At 39.9% G+C, this 19,427-nt stretch overlaps 1 protein-coding gene across 2 annotated transcripts in view; it reads left to right on the forward strand.

The window, feature by feature from the left end:
• Shisa9 (shisa family member 9) overlaps window positions 1-19,427 on the forward strand; it is a 302,170-nt gene that overhangs the window by 11,834 nt on the left and 270,909 nt on the right. For both annotated transcript variants that reach the window (XM_051181450.1, XM_051181451.1), the window contains exon 2: window positions 1,763-1,890. In XM_051181450.1, the coding sequence (XP_051037407.1) occupies window positions 1,763-1,890 (128 nt within the window). The remainder of the gene's footprint in view (window positions 1-1,762; window positions 1,891-19,427) is intronic.

Consider the following 19,427-nt stretch of genomic DNA (forward strand, 5'->3'; position numbering starts at 1 on the left):
GACTGTTTCTACTTTGTGGTTGTTATGGAAAATGCTGTTTTGGCTCCTGGCTCTGTTGGCTGCATCCTTCTTTGTTTATTTCAGCTCTTGCTTATTTTTATTTAACATATTTATTTTTATTCTCTCCATAGAATGTAAGCTCCAAGAAGCCCACGACCTCTTTCAGCTTGTGCAGTGCTGTATCCCCAGGGCCTCATGTTATGCATGGCATACTGTAGACAATAAACATCTGTTGAATGAACAAATGAGTGTGAGCTGTTGTTATTCTCCTTTTCATGGATATCATCTTGGCTTCTAGCCCCTGCAGCCTCTGGCTTACTGCCCTTGGTCTCTCTTCCTTCAGATTTCTCCCTAGCTGTGGTTCTGGCCACAGCCTGTCGCCACAATCAAACCTTTCTCATTCAGCTCTCCGTGGTTCTAGCACAGACACAAAATTGAATTTAAGCACACAGTCGGTGCACAGGAGGGCTTTCAAAAGCACCTGCCACATGCCCCAGCTCTGAGGTTTCTAAACCCTCTGGATTCAGATGGATCTAGACAGTTTAAGCTGTGCTTATTAGTGCTGTGGAGGGGTTCCTTCAGCAGATAAATTCTGCTGAGCTCCTGGGAATCTGTTTGGACCCCTCCAAAGCAGTGTTTCCCCTTTCTCTGTCTTCTTTGATAAGGATCCTCTGAGTCTACTTGGCTAGGAACATCTGGTTATATCCCCTAAAAATGGAAGCAGGGCTTGCAGGTATGCACTTCTTCCTGGGCCAAGAAGAGATTGATATGAAGATGTTTGCCAAAGTCTTGGTTCCTGGGATTGTTCATAATAACAGAGATGCATCTACTGGTTTTTCACAGAACACCTCCATGCTTGTAGCTCCACTGTGGCTGGTTGGTTCATCCACCTTGCTAGGGTTGCAGATAGAGACAGCCATCCTTGCAGGTAAGTGGATATGGTAGTGAAGAGGCTGGAGCAGTCAGCACTCCCCCTAGCTTCATGTGCATGAACAAAGGAGAAAACAGAAGGAGGTTCAAGGAGACCACATGTGTGGAGGGATTCACATGCAAATAACACTCTGGTACTACATATGTTTAAGAATATTTGCATATCTCTAAGTACACATGTCATGGAGGGTAAATAAAGAGGGAGATGTATATATTGGTCTGATTTTAGGATGTGACATGTGTCTGACTGTTGTCTGATCTGTTCTAAGTGCAAACACAGTTTACATCTCATTGTGATGTCCATCAATATCAGTCTAACTATGTTCCTATCCTCTTAAAAAGAAAAATAAAATATGAGTAAAAAGAAAAGGTTGGCTGGTGTCTCTTTGCTACATACTGGCTGTGTGACTTTGGGAAGGTTAATTCACCTCTCTGAGTCTTCATCCACTCTTCTGTAAAGGAGTAAATGGATGGTCTATATTCTTTGGCTTTGGTAAGGGATGCCATGCCATTGCTTTCTGTGCTTAGGTTAATAATTAGTTTATGACAAGGACTGGGCCATTGCTAAACAGGAAGTATAGGCATCTGTGTCAGCCTCTGGGGTGGAGCCACACTGCATGAGCTAATCATCTGACCTGCCAGTGACCTGTGCATAGAGTGACTTTGTAACCTCCAATTTATTACTTCTGTGTTTTCCTGTCTATCCTAACTGGAATGGTGGCTCTCTGGAAGGGATAGCTTTGTCTTTTGTCTAATTGGGCAGTGCTGGGCACATGGCAGGTACATGCTGTCATATTGCGAATGAGCAGTGTTCTGTTCTTTGTTCCTCCAGAGCCCTTGCAGATGTCATGAGGCCACAGGGTCACTGCAACACTGACCACATGGAGAGAGACCTTAACATTGTCGTCCACGTGCAGCACTATGAGAACATGGACACAAGAACCCCCATAAATAATCTCCGTAAGTACGGGTATACTGGCCACTTCTAGTCCCAATAGGCAGTGGTGTGACAGGATTTCCTGGGGCCTGTCTGGATCAGCAAGGAGCAACTCAAGGATGAGTTAGATTTCACAGTTTGATATGATGCTGAACTTGGCACCTTAAGAGTTGACTTGGTTGTGTTCTCTGTTAAATAGTGATCTACTTGGTTTCCTATTAAATACTAGATTACTTGATTGGTTCATTGTTGTTGACCTATTTACTTGGCCATCATGTTAGATTTAGGTTGTTTATTTGTTAATAATCCGTCTTATTTTGTTCATGTTAATTGGGTTGTGTGAGTTACTGGTTCATCTTTTTGTTTTGTTCTTCGAGACAGGGTTTCTCTGTGCAGTTTTGGAGCCTGTTCTGGAACTTGCTTTTGTAGATCAGGCTTGTCCTGAACTCACAGAGATGCACCTGCCTCTGCCTCCCAAGTGCTGGGATTAAAGGTTTGCACCACCATCCCTGCTACTGGTTCATATTGATGGGATCACTTGTTAACCAATTGTTTTATTTGCCTTCAGAGGTTGAGTTTTAGGTTTCATACTGCTTCAAGGAACAAGTTTAGAATTTTATCTTTTAAAATATAAAATGGACTTCATAAAAAAGACATATACCCCCCATGTGTGTATAATAGAATGTTAAGTCCTGGTCATTATAGCTAACCGCCCCCCCCATGTGTTTGTGTTTGTGTGTGTGTGTGTGTGTGTGTGTGTGTGTGTGTGTGTGTGTTAGTGGGGATGTTGAAACCTGGCCTTGATGGTTAATACCTGATCTGTGTATATTGGGGGGGGAGGGGTGTTGAGTACCCAGCTTTCCTCAATGCACAGGCAGAAGGTCAGGGGAGGAATGCTAATTAATTCTCTTTAAATAAGGGGCTCTTTTTTAAAGTTGTGCTGAGCATAAGTGACTGCTGGGAGGTGGATGTCCAGGGACTGCAGAACTCAGGTGTCTTCTAGAAGCCACTTTGGTGTGTGTGATTATTCTTTGGGATGGCGTTATATTAGTGGTCAACATACTCAATCTTTTTTTTTTTTAATTTTGCCTTTTATTAGGAAAACAGGGTTTCACTTACTAATGCCCAGGGTACCCTTGAGCTCTTATATAGCCCTGGCTCACACTGACCTCTAGATATTCCTGTGCTGGAATTACAGGTCTCATAAGGCCTGGCTTTGTGGTCTTCTGACATAAAAGAGAACAACACTACAGGAGGATGTTCCTGTTAAACCCCAGGGAAGAATTCCACTGGCGCTATCACCAACATTGTATCCTTACAAGACTTGCTATGGACATTGTTTTCATTTAATTCTTCCAGGTTGACCCAGTCCTTCTCCCCAAGTATTCTTGAGAGCATCTGACTAATAGGAACAGTAGGATTGTGTAACCTTGTAAGCCAAATTCACTTTAGAAAGGTAAATTCTCTGCAAAATAGTAATTAACAGTAAAAATTAGCTTCTTTGTAAAGAATTATTTATCTTTTCAATGATTTATAGTCACCTAAAATGTGTATGCTCAGAAGATGGAATGATCTTGGGAGTTCTCTGAGAGGTGAGGACTACATGAGTTAGGACTACTTACCAAGGCCTTAACAAGCTGAGCAGCCACAGAACCCATTTTGGCTGATGGAGAAGAAACTGGAGAGGAATCTATCTGATTTGATCAATGGACAATTAGACCAGCCCTTCATAAAATTAGGACAAACATAACTGAATATAAAACTACTCCCTGGGCATTGTGGGAGCTATAGTGACTTACCATTACAAAATGAAAAGAAAGATGCATGTATTTGTGACACATTGAGAAGGGAAGATGATTCCTTTTTTGAGTTATTCTTCACTTGCTGGATTTGACTGTGGATTTGATAGTCTCAGTCTACATCTCCTTTTCCTTTTTGTTCAACAATGCTTTCATAGAACACTAATCCCTGAAGAGACTCTAGCCAGCCTGAATATGGCAGTCATAGTTCTGCAGGACTTGTTCTTCTCCCTCTTCCCTTTGCCTTGCTGAAAACTGCTAGATTACATCCCTAAAGCTAATCCCCAAGGTCTATTCCCTTTATTAGGCCACTTCCTCCTCCTGAGGCTGACTCCAAGGCCCAGCTAACAAAGTATTGAAGTCCAGAGATCAGAAGCCCCCTTTGGCTCACTCAACTAGCATGCCCAATTAAAACTAAACACCTCATGCTAACATGGGCTTTCCCCTTTACTTTTATAAATCACCATTTATCTATGGCCCCCATTTGTCTCCTTTCTATCCAGAACAGCCCTTTGTCCATCTGAGACAAATACCCCCACTCCCTCTCCCTAGTTCCCTTCTCTGTTTCCCTTGTACTCTCTCTCCTGTCTTTGTCTTATATTCCCTGCCCTTAGTCCCCTTGGGACAAGTAAATCTTCCTTGTGCTGGGAACTTGGTCTTGGCATGTCCTGATCCTATACTGATTCCTTCAATCTCTGTTTTTAATTCTCTCATCATCTCACCCTTCCCTCCCTCCTTTTCTCCCTCCCTCCCTCTTTTCCTCCATTCCTTTCTTCATTCCTTCCCATCCCTCTGTGAAACACGTTTTTGTTTTGTGCCTCAGGCTTGCCTTGAGTTTGCAATCCTCCTGTCTCAGCCTCCTATGTGCTGGGATTGCAGTACTGTACCACTATGAGGAGCTCTCAGCATCTTTAAAACATGGGCTAGCTCATTTCCTGACCAGTGCTTTAAATTTGGGTCAAATGTTACACTGTAAAAGCACAGTTGTTTGGAAAGGGAAACAGGTGGTAGGAGAAACAGGAGGAGAGAGTTCCAAAGTGGGAGACATTGTTACCAGTTTTCCTTTGTAAATTTCCCAGGGTTGATTTTTTCCTGCATAAAAGGTTGGATTAGCTCTTCCACCCCTAGAAACAAATGCTGTTTCTGTTCTTTCCAGGCATCCAGTGGTGTTGCCTAACCATAATTAGTTGTGATAATCAGAAAGGCTTCACATAGTTGATGGACAGAATGCAAATTTTGATGGGACATTGATTTTCTGCAAACTCTCTAAACATTGTGTACTCAGAAAGCGCCCTGCCTCCCCCTCTAACCTCTGTCTTCCAGAGAAAGCCCTCCTATTGAAATCCACTCTTTTTCAGGATGGGAATTGTGAGTGAGGGGTTGCAGATGCTATCCAGCTAGGTGTGTCTCAGCTTAGTAGTGTTAACAGTGGCATTTTTGAAATAAACAAAATATGTTTTGGATATTTTTGTTTTCAGAAGATTTGCAGAGATTTGTCCATGGTCTTCTGTATACTCTTCACCAACTCTCTTCTGTTAGCTTCTTACATCGCTCAGGTTCCGTTATGAACATTAAGGAGTCTACATGGGCAAATGTCTCTTAGCTACACATTGTTTACTGGTTTCTTTATATCTCATGGTCCACTCTGGTTGCCTCTGTCTCTTTAGTGCATCCTTCTTCAGTGGATTAATTTTAGTTGTGTGACATTGTAGCACGATGTGATGAAGATGGAGAGCAATATTAACTCAGGTACAGGTGTCTTCTAGTATTTCTAACACCCACTTGAAAGCAGTCATCCAGTCAGTACTTGAGTGAAAACAGCTGATGCCTGGAATATGCTTTGGATACAGAGGTGTGGGGCAATATGCTCTTATGCCCTATGCACATGAGCAGCATGGCTTTGGCATTTGGTCTATCTAATCAGTCTATCTGCCTGTGTATCCATCTATGTATCTATCTATCTATCTATCTATCTATCTATCTATCTATCTATCTATCTATCCCTACCTATATATTTATCTCTCGATTATCTATCAATAAATCAGTCATTTCTTTATCATCTATCATCTATCTTTCTATCTCTATCATCTATCTATTCATCTCTGTACATTTCTCTCATCTATCATCTACTATCTACCTACCTATCTATCTATCTGCCTCTATCATCACTTATCTGTTTCACAAGTATGTGCAGATATGCTTACCTATGTATGTGCATATAGAGGCCAGAAATCAATGTTGGATGGCTTCATCTGTCTTTCTTCCTTATTTTTTGAGGCAGGGTGTCTCATTGAGCCTGGCCTTTTCCATTTTGGTTCGGTTGGCTGGCCAATGACCCCTTGGAATCCTCCTCCTTCTACACATTAGCACTGAAGTTACAATACTAGCATGTCCAGTTTTTTCAGGGTACTGAGGATCTGAACTTGAATCTTTGCCTGTGAAGCAAGCACTTTACTCACTGGATCATCTTTCCAGCCCCACTACTACTTATTATTGTTATTATTAATTATTATTGGATTATTACCATATTCCAAACAAGTGAGATTTTATCCAATACTGAGGTAAAATAGTGATTTAGTGTTTTAAAACATGGAATCCACAACAAAGAAAATGCTTCTGAAATAGACTCCTAAACGTCTCATAAACTAAGAAGCACTCAGTGAAACTCATGCCTGGGCCCACTCGTTTGTACATATTCACCAAGGTTGGGATGGAATGGTTTATCTTTGGCTTTTGGAAAACTTGACATAATGATTCTCAGATATTTTGTAATATGTAGGGGCCAGGGAGATTCCCTAGCCAGGGCAGGCAGAAAGGTCTATATAGATAATCAGTATTTAAGAGTAAAGTATATCTAAGGTAGTAAATGTTATGAATGAGTGGGGCAAATGGCTGTGTAAAACCCAAACACACTGCTTTCTCAAAACTGATAGGTATTTCATTGTTAAGACAGGAAACTGAGGCTTAAAAGATTTAATGATATAACATTCGCATAATTATGAATTGGTAGAACTGCAATCCCCCCACCCCAGTACTGGGGATTTAACCCGTATCCTCACACATGGTAAGCAAGCACTCTACCACTGAGACATATCCTTACATCCTTCTATCATGTTTTTTGTTTGTTTGTTTTGGTTTTTGGGTTTTGATGCAGGGTCTTTCCAAGCCGCCAAGGTTAAGATTGGATTTAAGCTCACTTTGTATCTCAAACAATTGTCAGACTGGCTCTTCCTCCATAGTAGCTAGGATTACTGGTCTGCACCACTGGGTACCACTGAAATGGAGCAGTGAGGCCCCATGGGCTGTGATTAACACCATTCTATCTCTCCTGTGTTGCAGGTGTTTGCAGAACATGTGGTGTCCCTCTGGGAATGGGTACTTTGAAGGAACTGAAAGCTCCTCTGGTACCACAGCACAGAGCCTCATCCAGTTTGCCATCTTGTAGTGAGGCCTCCTTTAGAGGCCTGACATTTATTGAACAATTCCTGTATGCCAGGCACTGTGTTAAGTGCTGTGAATGTGTTAACTCATTAGTACTCATTAGTAACTCATTAGAACAGCCCCCAGGTAGCCAAGTCCCTTCTGCCTTTGGCTCCTTATCCCTGCTGTGCATGGTACCCAAGCACACTATTCCCAGGGATCCTCACTTGGCATGCTTGATTCTAAACTGCCTCCTCAGCGAGATCTTCTGCTTATCTCCGGCCTTGAGTCATCAACTGCTCCAATCTCACTAGGATTTTCTTTATAACACATTGTTTTGTCTGAAATTGTCTTGTTTTATCCATCCATCTTCCAGCACAGAACAATACACATGGACTAAAGTCCTGTGTGTGTTCACAGTCATCTCCCTGACAGTGGGCTGTGTTTGTTTGAGGCAGCAACTGTGTGAATGTCTGACCAGTATAGGTGGGCATTGTTACTCACAGTTTATGGATGAGGAAACTGAGATGGAGGAAAGTTAAGCAATTCATTTAACATTTTGACTGACTGAGATTTTTAAAATTCCAGAAAAAAATAGAAAATTGTAGGAGATGGCAGATGAAACAAAATTGGAAAAATACAGAAAGTCATTGTGTCTGGGTAGCAAAATACCTGGAGTTTGTCATTTTCTCACTATGTGTGTATATGTGTAAATTAGGAATTAATGTTAAAGCATCTGGCTGTGACACTGCAGTGACTAAGCAAAGGAGCTGGGATTCACACCTGGGCATGTGCATAGTATGGTCTGCCTCCTTTTGAGATTCAGCTATTAGGGGGGGAATTGCATAAGTGACATTTCCATAACTGTGACCAACATACCTGACAGGATTGACTTAAGACAGGAATTTTTTTTTCTTCATGACTTCAGAGAGTTTCAGCCCTGTGCTATAGGGAAGACATGCTGAGAGGCACAGTCCATAATGGCAGGAACACACAGCAATGGGAGTATATGGCAGGGCCTGTTCAATTGGTGGAGGATCAGGAAGCAGAGAGTGAGGCAAGACCAGGAGCAGATATGGCCTTCAAAGGCCTCCTCCAGCGAGGCTGACCCCTAGAGAGAGTCACCAGTTGGAGAGTGTTCAAACATGAGCCTGAGGAGGACCAGCTTCATTCTTGACCTGGGCGGGGTACAAGGCACACAAATGTTGGTCTCTGGTTTGTGAGTCTTTTGGGACCAGCTACAGTCATTTGGGCAAGGTAGAGGATATTCTTGGGGTTTTTAAAGTGCTAGGTGGGGCAGGTTCTGCAAACAGGAGCATGGGAAGTAGAGGATGAACAGAGTTACATTTGCTTAGGTTTTTCCCTGTTTCCCTAGTATTTAGAAAATTTACTATGTTCATAGATACTTATGGGGTCAGTGCATGCAAGAGTGTCAAGCACAAGCTCAACAACAACCCTAGTGGAATAAACAATGAGGAGGAATCATAGAATTTAAAATTTTGAAGGATCATGGCTCATTCCAACTCAAGTGAGGGTTTAACTCTCTTATGATGTCATATATACCGACTTGTTCCTGAACTCTAAAAGTTTTTCCTGCCAAGGAAAGGCACACTGTTTGTCCCATCTAAGTCCAATGGCCCTGGGACATGCACTGGTGAAATATAGCTAATGAAAGTGGTCTGTGCTATATGACTTCAAGTGGCTTTAGCCTGAGAAATTGTAGTATTAATAATATAAACCCAGAGACAGATATTGAGGTTCAAGCTGAAAATCAGAGAAGCAAAGCAGCCAAGCTACCAGAGAACTCTTACTTCCATCGGGACTGGGGTGATCCCGACTTCAACATGGCTGAAGACTAATTGCCTTCCTGTCCTCAACATGGCTGGAGAATGAATGCCCACTCTGAGACCCTGCTCCTATCTTATATACCTCTCTAGTGCTGGTATTAAAGGTGTGAGCTCTGTTTCTCTTTTAACCTGATCCACTATCATGTAGCCCTGGGTGGTCTTGCACTCACAGGGATGCATCTGCCTCTGTCTCCTGAGTCCTGGGAATAAGGTGTGTTCTACCACTCCCTGGCCTCTATGGCTGTGGCTAGCTTTGCATTCTTATTTCCAGGCAAGCTTTATTAGATCATAAAAAATATATCACCACAAGAAGTCTACTTGTCTGTGGTCTCAGTGCTGTTTGTGAGTCCCCCACACTGGGAAGATCCTTATTAAACATGTCTAGCATGAGTGTGAGGCAGTGGAGTGAGCAAGTGGAACATCTTCACTTTGGAGATGGGCAGCTAGGACCTGGATGTTGTCTCATCTCTTATCAGCTGTGCAAGCTTAGAAAAGTTAACAGAATTCTGTGAACCTCTTTTCTACACTACAGAAGGAATAATGTAATAGTTACCATATAAGATGACTGTGAAGATTAAATGTATGAGCCTATATAAGGAGTGTAGCAACATGCCAAATAAACCCTTTCCTGTGCTTTGGCCATGGTGTTTCATCACAATAATAGTAACCATAACTAAGACAGAGCCCTAAAAGGAAAAGAAAAATCACTTTAAGTAAGTTCTTTTCAAAACTTTCTTCTCATGTGGCCATATATGCTCCCTAATCAACTTTGCACTGCTTTCCCAACCAGCTGTAGTACTATTTGTAAAGAAAGCACAAGTACTTAACCCTGTGGCTGGTTGAGTTTCAAAGTTGCCAAGTTTGCGCTCCTTGCATGCCAGGGGGAGCCTGTCCTTGGACAGGATTCCTTTGCGAGAGCATTTCTGTTCTTGTGTCTGGATGAAGGGAGGGGCTGCACTTGCTATGTGAGTTGATGGGCTAGAAAGAATCACAAGTGGCACGAACCCATTGGCATGCCACTTACCAGGTGTGCTCATTCTACTTCCCCAAAGCACTGGGAAACAATGGAACGATGCTTTCAGCAGCAAAGGTCAACTGGGGACTTTGAGTGACCTGCCCAGGACCACAGGGACACTCAGGAAGGTAAACTCATGTACTGAGCTGGAAATCTCACGCTCTGGCCATGCCCATTCTTACACTTTACCTGAGGGCCCTTGCTGCATAGTTTATCAGGTTTATGTTTCCTTTCTCTTTCTTATCTTATTGATTGATTCCCTCTAAGAATTGCAGCATTCAATTATCCTCATATTTGAAAATAAACCCACTTAAATAAAGTTACCAATCCTGTTATGGAGCACCAGATATTTCTGACAGTTGTTTACTTGACTATAATTAATATTTTCTTTGAATCAACTTTCAACTAGCATTTAAAAAATTCCCTCTATGTATCAGTGGGAGGGAGAGATATGGGCAAGGAAGCACTGTATATCCTATCAACTCTAGAAGGTCATGGGGGGATAAAGCTATGAAGGTAATGATGGGGGCTGTGGGAGGGTATACTGGGAGCGACAGGAGGGCCCTCTGAACGTGGGGCTACAGAGGAGCAAGGGCAGCTTCCCTGAGAGACTGACAAAATTATTCTGTCAGAAAATGCTCCCCAACAACTTTCCAAGAAACAGAGCTGGTGGGGGTGGGGGGGAGCACTTTGAAGTTGTTCGTCTTTGATTGAAGGGAGAATTTTGAGGCACAGCAAACTCCTTTTAAAGGGTTCTTATTTTTCTATCGCAAATTGTATACAGAGAGGAGGCTTTGTTTGATTAGGATCATAATGATTTTGGTAGAAAAATAAGAATGCCAAGTCTGACAGAAGAAGCTGAGATTTCAGAGTCAACTATCAAGATTTTAATCTGTTATTTTCTGGTTAGAGGACTCTCTTCACTCTGCCAGCCTGCTGTTTCTCACTAGAGGAGATTAATGTTGAACCTTTGGTTTTTTTGGAAATTAACAGCCAACAAAAAATAAGTAATATACTTAATATCATGATACATACATTAAAATAATTTACAGTAAGGTTTGAGGAAACCTGCCTTAAAAAATCCCTGTAAGCATTCTCAATAAAGTTAATTACAAGTTGAAAGGAAATCTCATTACATTAGCCTGAGAATTACAGTTAATGAAGCTGAGTGTAATCACAATCTGAATATTTCATTAAATGTAGATTCAAAGTCATTAATTCAGGTATTCAGCCTGGAGTCTTGAGCTTACATTAAGAGCGCTGCTGTCAATTCTTGTATTTTATACACTTAAATCCAGCTCCTTGGACTTGTAGAAACACACACAGCACAGCCTCTGAACCTCTTGGCTGTAGTTACCTAGCTCAAGCCACCCTGCCTCACCCCAAATCTATCTCAAGTGATTTTGGAGCTGGGGTGAACTTTAGCATCATCTTGCCTTTGTTGTGTTTCTGACTTCAAAGAAGTCAGGGGTACATGCAATGTGCTAGGTTTATAATTTTTCCAATAAAGGAAATTAAGACGCAATTACTAAATGTTATCTTTATTGTGCCATAAAAGATGTGGGTACTTAAATACCAAACATGTAGGCAAGAGCTAGTTATAAAAAAAACCTAAGTCTAAACTTGGCTTGGTGGCACCTGACTTCAGTTCCAGCATTCTATAAGAGGACTGTAGGTTCAATGCCAGCCTGTGCTAGGAAGCAAGAGTCTGTCACAACCCCCACCACTCCCACCAAATAAAAAATAAACAAAAACAAGCCCCAAAGTCTAATCCAAACCAAGTGAAATTAAGCTCATGCAAAACTTATGTTTCTATGAATTTACTACTCTTACCCTTTTCATTCATTCATCTATCTATTTATCTATTATCTATCTATCATCCATCAATCTTTCAATTGACTGAAAATGAGAACGTATGTTTGTGTTTTTCCTGTTTGATCATTAAATGAGTAGTTGTTATTTACTAAATTCTAGGCATTGTGACTTGGGTTTAGTTATGAAGAAATTATCAATTTATTTCTACACTCTATTGTTGCGTGATATTTATATATTGTGTGAAGATATATTGCTGTGGTTGGTTTAATAAAGAGCTGAGCAGTCAATAACTAGGCAGGAGGTGTTATGATAAAGCTTTAGGGAGTCCTTACATGGGGGACCATGGCAGGTGAGGGTGACCAAGGCAGGGGACAAATATGCCCAGCAGACAGAATTAAAGTGAGAAGTTTTATTAGAAAGGGGAGGGAGGGGGAAGGAAAGAGAAAAGAGGTAAAGAGACACAGAGACACAGAGAGAGGACAGAAGAGAAAAGGGAGTCAGAAAAAATCCTGTTGCCTCCAGGGGAACAGTGGGAAAGAGAGTGAGAAAGAGAACTGGAAAAAAAAAGAGCTTAAGTGGGTGGGGGTCTGTCATTTTAAGGGGTCCTTTGCACCTGTGTGCAGACTACACAATCATGGAACCCTGGACTGACCAGTGTACTGCTTGAGTGCATTCTGCCAGGTGACAGGGGCAGGTCAGCATAATGCCTGAATCATTACAGGAGGTATAGGCAGGACTTCTGGAATAGGAAATACACAGGGTGTCTGAATCCTGTATGGTACTTTGTTGACTTTGAATTTTTTAAGTGTTCATGTACAAACCCAAATATCTACTGATAGACATTGAATTATGAAAGTTGCTAAATTAAACCAACCTATATATTTAAAAAAGGTCTTAGCTTCAAAATGAAAGTCCGAAAATATGTTACACTGGGGAAGGGGTTTTGCCTTTGTTTCCATAGGAAACAAAAAGTTATGGTTCTCTTCAAAATGTATGAAGATCTTATTTGACTGGGGGAGACTTCTTGAAAATCTTGGCTACAGACATAAAAAATAAAGCAAGAAAGACTACAGGACAGGTTATGTATATGCTGATCTCAGAGAACAGCTCTAGAACTGGTTTGGACATGATAGATCTTATTGGCTACAGAGTCCTTGTGACTTATTTATTACACACTACCCTTTCATATGGCATGGATAGAGATTTTGTTATTCAGTCCAAGCAGTTAAACAATTGATAGATGCCTTTTACCTGCTCAAGCATAGAAGAAAAAATTATCTTTAACTGACTTGTGCACATGGCACATTCCATACTTGTGTTAATGCAGATATATATGTTAACTTTTAAATTATGTGTGTTTTCAGAAAAAAGGGACCAGAGACCAATGAAAAAGTATTCCAGGTGATCCAGCTTCTCATAATGCCTCTGTTGTGGATGTTTGTCATTGTTTAGAGGATTGGTTACAAGTTGTTATTGGTCAGAAAAAAAGTTATACAAAGGAAATTAGATTCATGGATCTTCTTCTGAAGGGAAAAGGGAGGATATGGTATAGAAATGATGGAATAAAGGGGCAGATTATTAGGTCTATTTTTGAACAACCTCTAGTCTCAAATATTTTATGTTGGTATGGATTCTTATATATTGATGCAAATGTAAGGAGATATATATATTCTTGTTTAAGGTGTTGTACCTATGCAGCTCATTTAAAAATGTAATATAAAGTACTAGTCCCTAAAAGCTATTATTATAAACCATTTAGGATAATTAAGAAACACAGGTTAATAGTCATCTATAACACTCAAACTTGTAATCATATTAGGTATGTTTTCATGGTCACAAAGAAATATATTTTAGATAGATGGTCTCCAAATACTTTAAAGACATACAAAATATGGCATTTAAAATGGTTATATAACATAAGGCTTTTCATGACATTACGACACATATGCTCTTGGAAGCACCAATTTACTTCACAAAAGCATGATGGGCATCAAAGAACCTCCATATGGAGTTTGAGTTCAGTGCAGCAAAGCTAGCTATGTGGGTAAGAAATTATGCTTGCTTTGACTGCTGACAGTATGCTGTCCAAACTGGATAAGCAGGACACAAAGAAAGTGACTGCAGAATTTTGCCAAGACAAGATAGGATAGTCTTTCAAAATTCCTGCTTCACAGAAAAGTCGGTCAGATATTCTACGCCTATAGGTCAAAGATGGATAACCCCAGGTTACAGAGGAACCTTGGATGACTGCCTAGGAAGTCAGATGTTGCTGTCATTTCTATAGTTTTGGAAGTTGCTTTCTTTGCATTTCCTGTTTACTCAGGTGATATTATATCCTTCTTGTGTCTCTGATGGAAATTTAATACTAAATAGTACACAGTTTTCCTTGTTATCAAATTCAGGAAAAAAAACTTTTACATAAGAGATGTAAAACTTATAAGGTTGAGAAACATGAAAGCTTAAGTTGTTTATCTAAAAAGATGTTTTTAAGTCTAAAAAGGTATTTTTAGGATGGTAATTGAAGTTATAATAGAAATGGTTTAGGTATAAAACATTAAACTCATCAAAATAAGACTAATTAAATAGAGTATTTTCTCTAAAAATGCCAAATACAAATGAACTGGACACTGTGAATATAATTCTTACCTGATCATTGTTTTTATTGTATATAGTTTTACTGTTAGAGTTAAAAATATTTCCTTCTTATTTAGATGAAAAAGGGGGAAATGTTTGTGCACACTATGAAGTTATGTTTCTATGATTGACTTAAAAAAGAGCTGAAAGGCCAATAGTTAGGCAGGAGTGATAGGCAAGAATTCTGGACAGAGAGAGGAAGTAGAAGATGATTGAGGCACAGAGGAGACTCCAAGAGACACAGAGAGGAAACAAGATGTACAAGATGGAAGAGAGGTCGTGCTATGTGATAGAACATAGCTAAATATAAATGGGTTGATTTAAGTTATAAGAGCTAGTGGGATAAGCCTAAGCTAAGGCTGAGCTTTCATAATTAATAAGAATTATTCATGTAATTATTTGAGAGCTGCCTGGCAGGACAGAGACTCATTACAATCTATCTACTTGGATAAATTTAAAAATTAATCACCTATCAATCTATCTGGATATATTGAATAGATACATACACACATATTAAGCAAGGTCTGGAGGAAAATATGGCAAAATTTGTCTGGTCAATACTGTTTTGTAAAAATAGTTTTTGAATATTTAGGGTACAATGAATGATCACAAATACATGCTGATTTGGTGGTTCCATAGGAATCTGGAAGCAAGGGTAGACATTTTCATTGATGGGTATAGTTACTTGCCTGTTGTTAGAAGGAAACCCTTTGAGATAGTCAGATAGTTGACATTTTAATAATGCACTGAATTACCAATAGGCCTTGAGTTGGAAGCTCTGTGAAGGCAGAGTGCAATATTTACTTTCTTTATTGGGCTGTAACAGCAATGCAAGAAACATCTCACTGATCAAGGTATTTTGTTTAAAAAAATGAATGTGTGTATTTAACATTGAAGGTCATCAATTGAACAGTTCTTTGATGACAGCTGACAAAGGAATTGTATAAGCATGTTGATAAAACCATTTCACTCTGAGCATTTTTAGTCTGCTGATAACTTAGAGGTGGCCAGGCCCAGCATTCTTTAACTGTGACAGAATTGCATCCACCCCATGGAATTTACCACATGCTGTTCCTTTTTCTTGCAACATCCTTCCCTATGACCCTCATAGGGCTGCCTCTTTCTCATGTATTTCTCAAACCATGGTTGTAGTTTGAATATAGAATGCCACCCCCCTACACACACACATTGCAGACTCAAGGTAAAGTTTTAACACTTGATCTTTATGTTGTGGCTCTATTTTGGAAGGTTGTGGAACCTTTTGGAGGAGCAGTGTGATGGTTTGAAAGAAAATGTCCCCCAAAGGGAGTGGCACTATTAGGAGGTGTGACCTTGTTGGAGGAAGTGTACCACTGTGGAGGTGGGCTTTCAGGGCTCTTATGATCAAGCCACACTTAGTGAGAGTTCACTTCTTGTTGCCTGCAAGATGTAGAATTCTCAACTCCAGCATCATGTCAGCCTGCATGCAGCCAGTCCCACCATGATGACAATGGACTAAACCTCTGAATTGTAAGCAAGCCCCAGTTAAATGTTTCCTTCATAAAAGTTGTAAGGTTATAGTGACTCTTCACAGCAATAGAAACCCTCACTAAGTGGCTTAGCTGAGGGTAGTGAGCCTTGAGGTTTTAGGTACATTGCCACTTCCTGTCTGCTCTGTGCTTCATGTTCCATCAAGACAGAAGTCTCAGCTGACCACTGCTGCCCCATGGAGCTGTCTGTGGCCCTGATTCCCCTCATGATGGTTTGCATCCCTTCAAACTTTTTATCCCAAAGAAGTCCTCCCTTGGATTGCTTCCAGCCAAGTGTGTTGTCACAGCAACATAAATACCTGTTCTCTCTTAAAATGCCTTCTCTGTGCAAAGCCTCAGTGTAGAGCTGCATTGCAGGGACCTGTTTCGGGAATTTACAATTTACCTTCCTTACAGCTCACGTCACCATCTAAACTCATCTCTCTCCCTTATTCCATTTCTGTCTTTTCACCAAGATGGCAGACATCAGGGTGCTTTGTCTGACTCATTCCACACTGTATTCCCAGTACCTGGTGCCTAGGAGGTGCTTTGTAAAAATCTGTTGGGCGAATGAATATTTTCAGATTACAATATGAGGCACATTTTATCAATGCATTGCTTCTACTGTTTTTCTTTGTAAATCTGCTGGTCTGCTGGAGTTTTTCTTCTTGTGGACTAAATTTTCTTATTGTATCTGAATTTAGTAAATGTTATGTCATGTACCAAGAGAAGTTGTTGTGTACCTTGTAAAGCTCACAAGCCTGTATTCTGACATTGCTGGCAATTAGGAAATGTTACACAAAGGCAGTGTTTCCCAAGATCAATTTACTGTTTCAATCATAATTGATTTTTTTTCAGTACTACTTCCCTCAATTTCATTTTGTTTCTCTGACTTATGATGGTCTATCTATGCTAGTTCTCGATCATGTTAGCGTCAAAGCAAACTAAAGAGGGAATGGAGTGTGTTTAATATTTATGGAATGATTATGTTATGTTGATCTGAATAATAGAAAAAACAGCTCTAGAGAGGCAAAGTAACCTTAATAATCCTCTACTTTGGCTCATAATATTGATTTTAGTGTGTTACCAAGTCTGTGACAGCTTTGTTTCACATTTAATTATTATGGTCTGCTGGGAGGAGATGGTGACACATGCCTTTAGTGTGGCAGAGGCCAGCCTGGTCTAACAGAGTGAATTCCAGGATAGCCAAGGTTACACAGAGAGACCATGTCTCAAAAAAACAATAACAAAAAATTATTATACTTTAAAGGAAGTTTAAAACCCAGAGGGTGAAGATATACAGATGAAGGAAAATGGAAACCCACAGTGTACATACAGGTCAGTTCTAAATCTTTTACAGAACAGTTGCCAAGTGACAAGCCCTAAGCCCTGGTTAGCAGTTGTTAACTGGAATGTTTCATTGTTACTTCCTAACTATAATTTTGCTACTGTTATAAATCATAATATAAATATTTGATGTGCAGTCTATTGGATATGTGACCCCAAAGGGGTCAAGACCTGTAGGTTGAGAACCACTGCTGTGGAGGAAGGGCAGAAACCCTTCTTGAAGGTGTTTCCCTGTTTTGAGTTTTGATTAGAATATACCAATTATACATATTTGTCTTATAATGGCATCTTCATATACTTTGATCATATTCACAACCCTTTACCCTCTCTCCTCCCTGTCCCTCCTCCTGATGTTCTTCCTCTTCTCAACTAGTCTCCTTTAATTTTCACATTTGTTTGTAAACCAAACATTATGTTTAATCAGGGTTACTTATAGGAGCGTGAGCGAGGGGTTGTGCACAGGAATGTGGACAACTCTCCAGTCTCCAATGGCTACACCACTGAAGAAAAAGGCCTCTGTCAAGTAAGGGCTTTCTCTGGGGTTTGATCTTTGATCTCTGTGTATTCCATTGCAGCTGTTCATTTCTTATCAAGCAGCAGATGGATGTAAGCCAAGGTATAAGGTGTACTCAGGTGGAAAGTGACCAACAATGATAATGTGTATTGGATAGCTGTGGTATGCCAGGAGTTTCAATGTATTACCTCATTTATTCTTTTCAACACTGTGTAAAATGGGTGAGCTTACCCATATTTTAAGGATATGTCTTAAGGATCTTTATGTCATATATAAACAGGCATAGACTCTATATTTAATGCCCAGAGAAGGCAGGAATCAGGTACACTCTGGTCTGACTCTCAAGCCTAGACTCTTTCTTTCATCCAAAGTTGAATGGAAGTTCCAGTATGAGTGCTGTCACTGATAACTGGTTATAGCTACCTGCAATGAAATACTGAAAATGGATTTCAAGACTGTATTCAAGCTAAGAGGACTCAAGTGTTGTAATTGCTTAGTCATGCCTGCAGTGAGAAGGCATGAATGTTATGATTGCCTAGTCACACTGACAGTGATAGCAGAATAGGTTAGATCTTATGTGCCATATATTTTTATTCTTATCTCTTTTACAAATATGATAAAAGACCTCCAAAGGACAAGTGATTTTGTAAATCAAGTGAGGTACATATGATATGCTACAGGGAAATATAAACCAAATTGATAGATCGAGAAGGCCTCAAGTGTGAAGTGCATACCATATGGTGTTTGGATATATAGTAGGCAATTAACATATTTTTGCTTAATGAATGAGTGAACATTCAGCTGAATAGTTGAAAATGTGACAACTTCTGATTCCTTGATATCCTCAGAGTTCTGCCATTTTGTAAAGTTGGAGTGCCTTAAACTGTCCATCAATACTATTTCTTTAGTTTCTGATGGGAATGCTAATACAGAATTATATTTTAACAGTGTTGGTTTATTTTCAAATTATAGTTTATATAACAAGGGAAATTTCATCTATTTGTATTTTTGCAAAGATGCTGTAGAAAATGGGGAGTTCACATTGCTCAGTGTTCTTGTTGTAAAATTATTACTGTGTATTGTTGATGGGAGTTTCTCCCCTGCCTTGTCCTGCAACCATTTACTCCCAAATAAACACAGAGAGGCTTATATTAATTATAAATGGTTTGGCCAATGGCTCAGGCTTTTTATTGGATAGTTCTCTCTTAATTATTAAGCCATTTCTATTAATTTATGTGTCTCCACATGATTTTGGCTTGATGTCCTATCTTTCCAGTAGCTAGATGGCATCTCTCTCAACTCACTTTCTGTGTTCCTCTTCCAAGAATTCTCCTAGTCTGGTAGCCCTGCCTATACTTCCTACCTGGCTACTGACCAATCAGCGTTTTGTTAAACTAATAAGAGAAACATATGTTTGCAGCATACAGAAGGACATACTTCATCAACTCCTCTTTTCTGTCTAAATAAAAAGGAAGGTTTTAAATTTAACAAATTAAAATTATATATAACAAACAGTTATCAAGCAAGAATTATAGTTACAATATTTAATCCATTAACACTTGACAATATTAAAAGAAAATATTCTGTCATCTATCCTATATTTGTGAGTCTAAAGTTGTATATGTAACTTATCTTTTATCATAACTAAGGGAAATCATAAC

The sequence above is a fragment of the Phodopus roborovskii genome, unplaced genomic scaffold (genome assembly GCF_943737965.1).
Source record: "Phodopus roborovskii unplaced genomic scaffold, PHOROB, whole genome shotgun sequence".
Classification (NCBI taxonomy): Eukaryota; Metazoa; Chordata; class Mammalia; order Rodentia; family Cricetidae; genus Phodopus; species Phodopus roborovskii.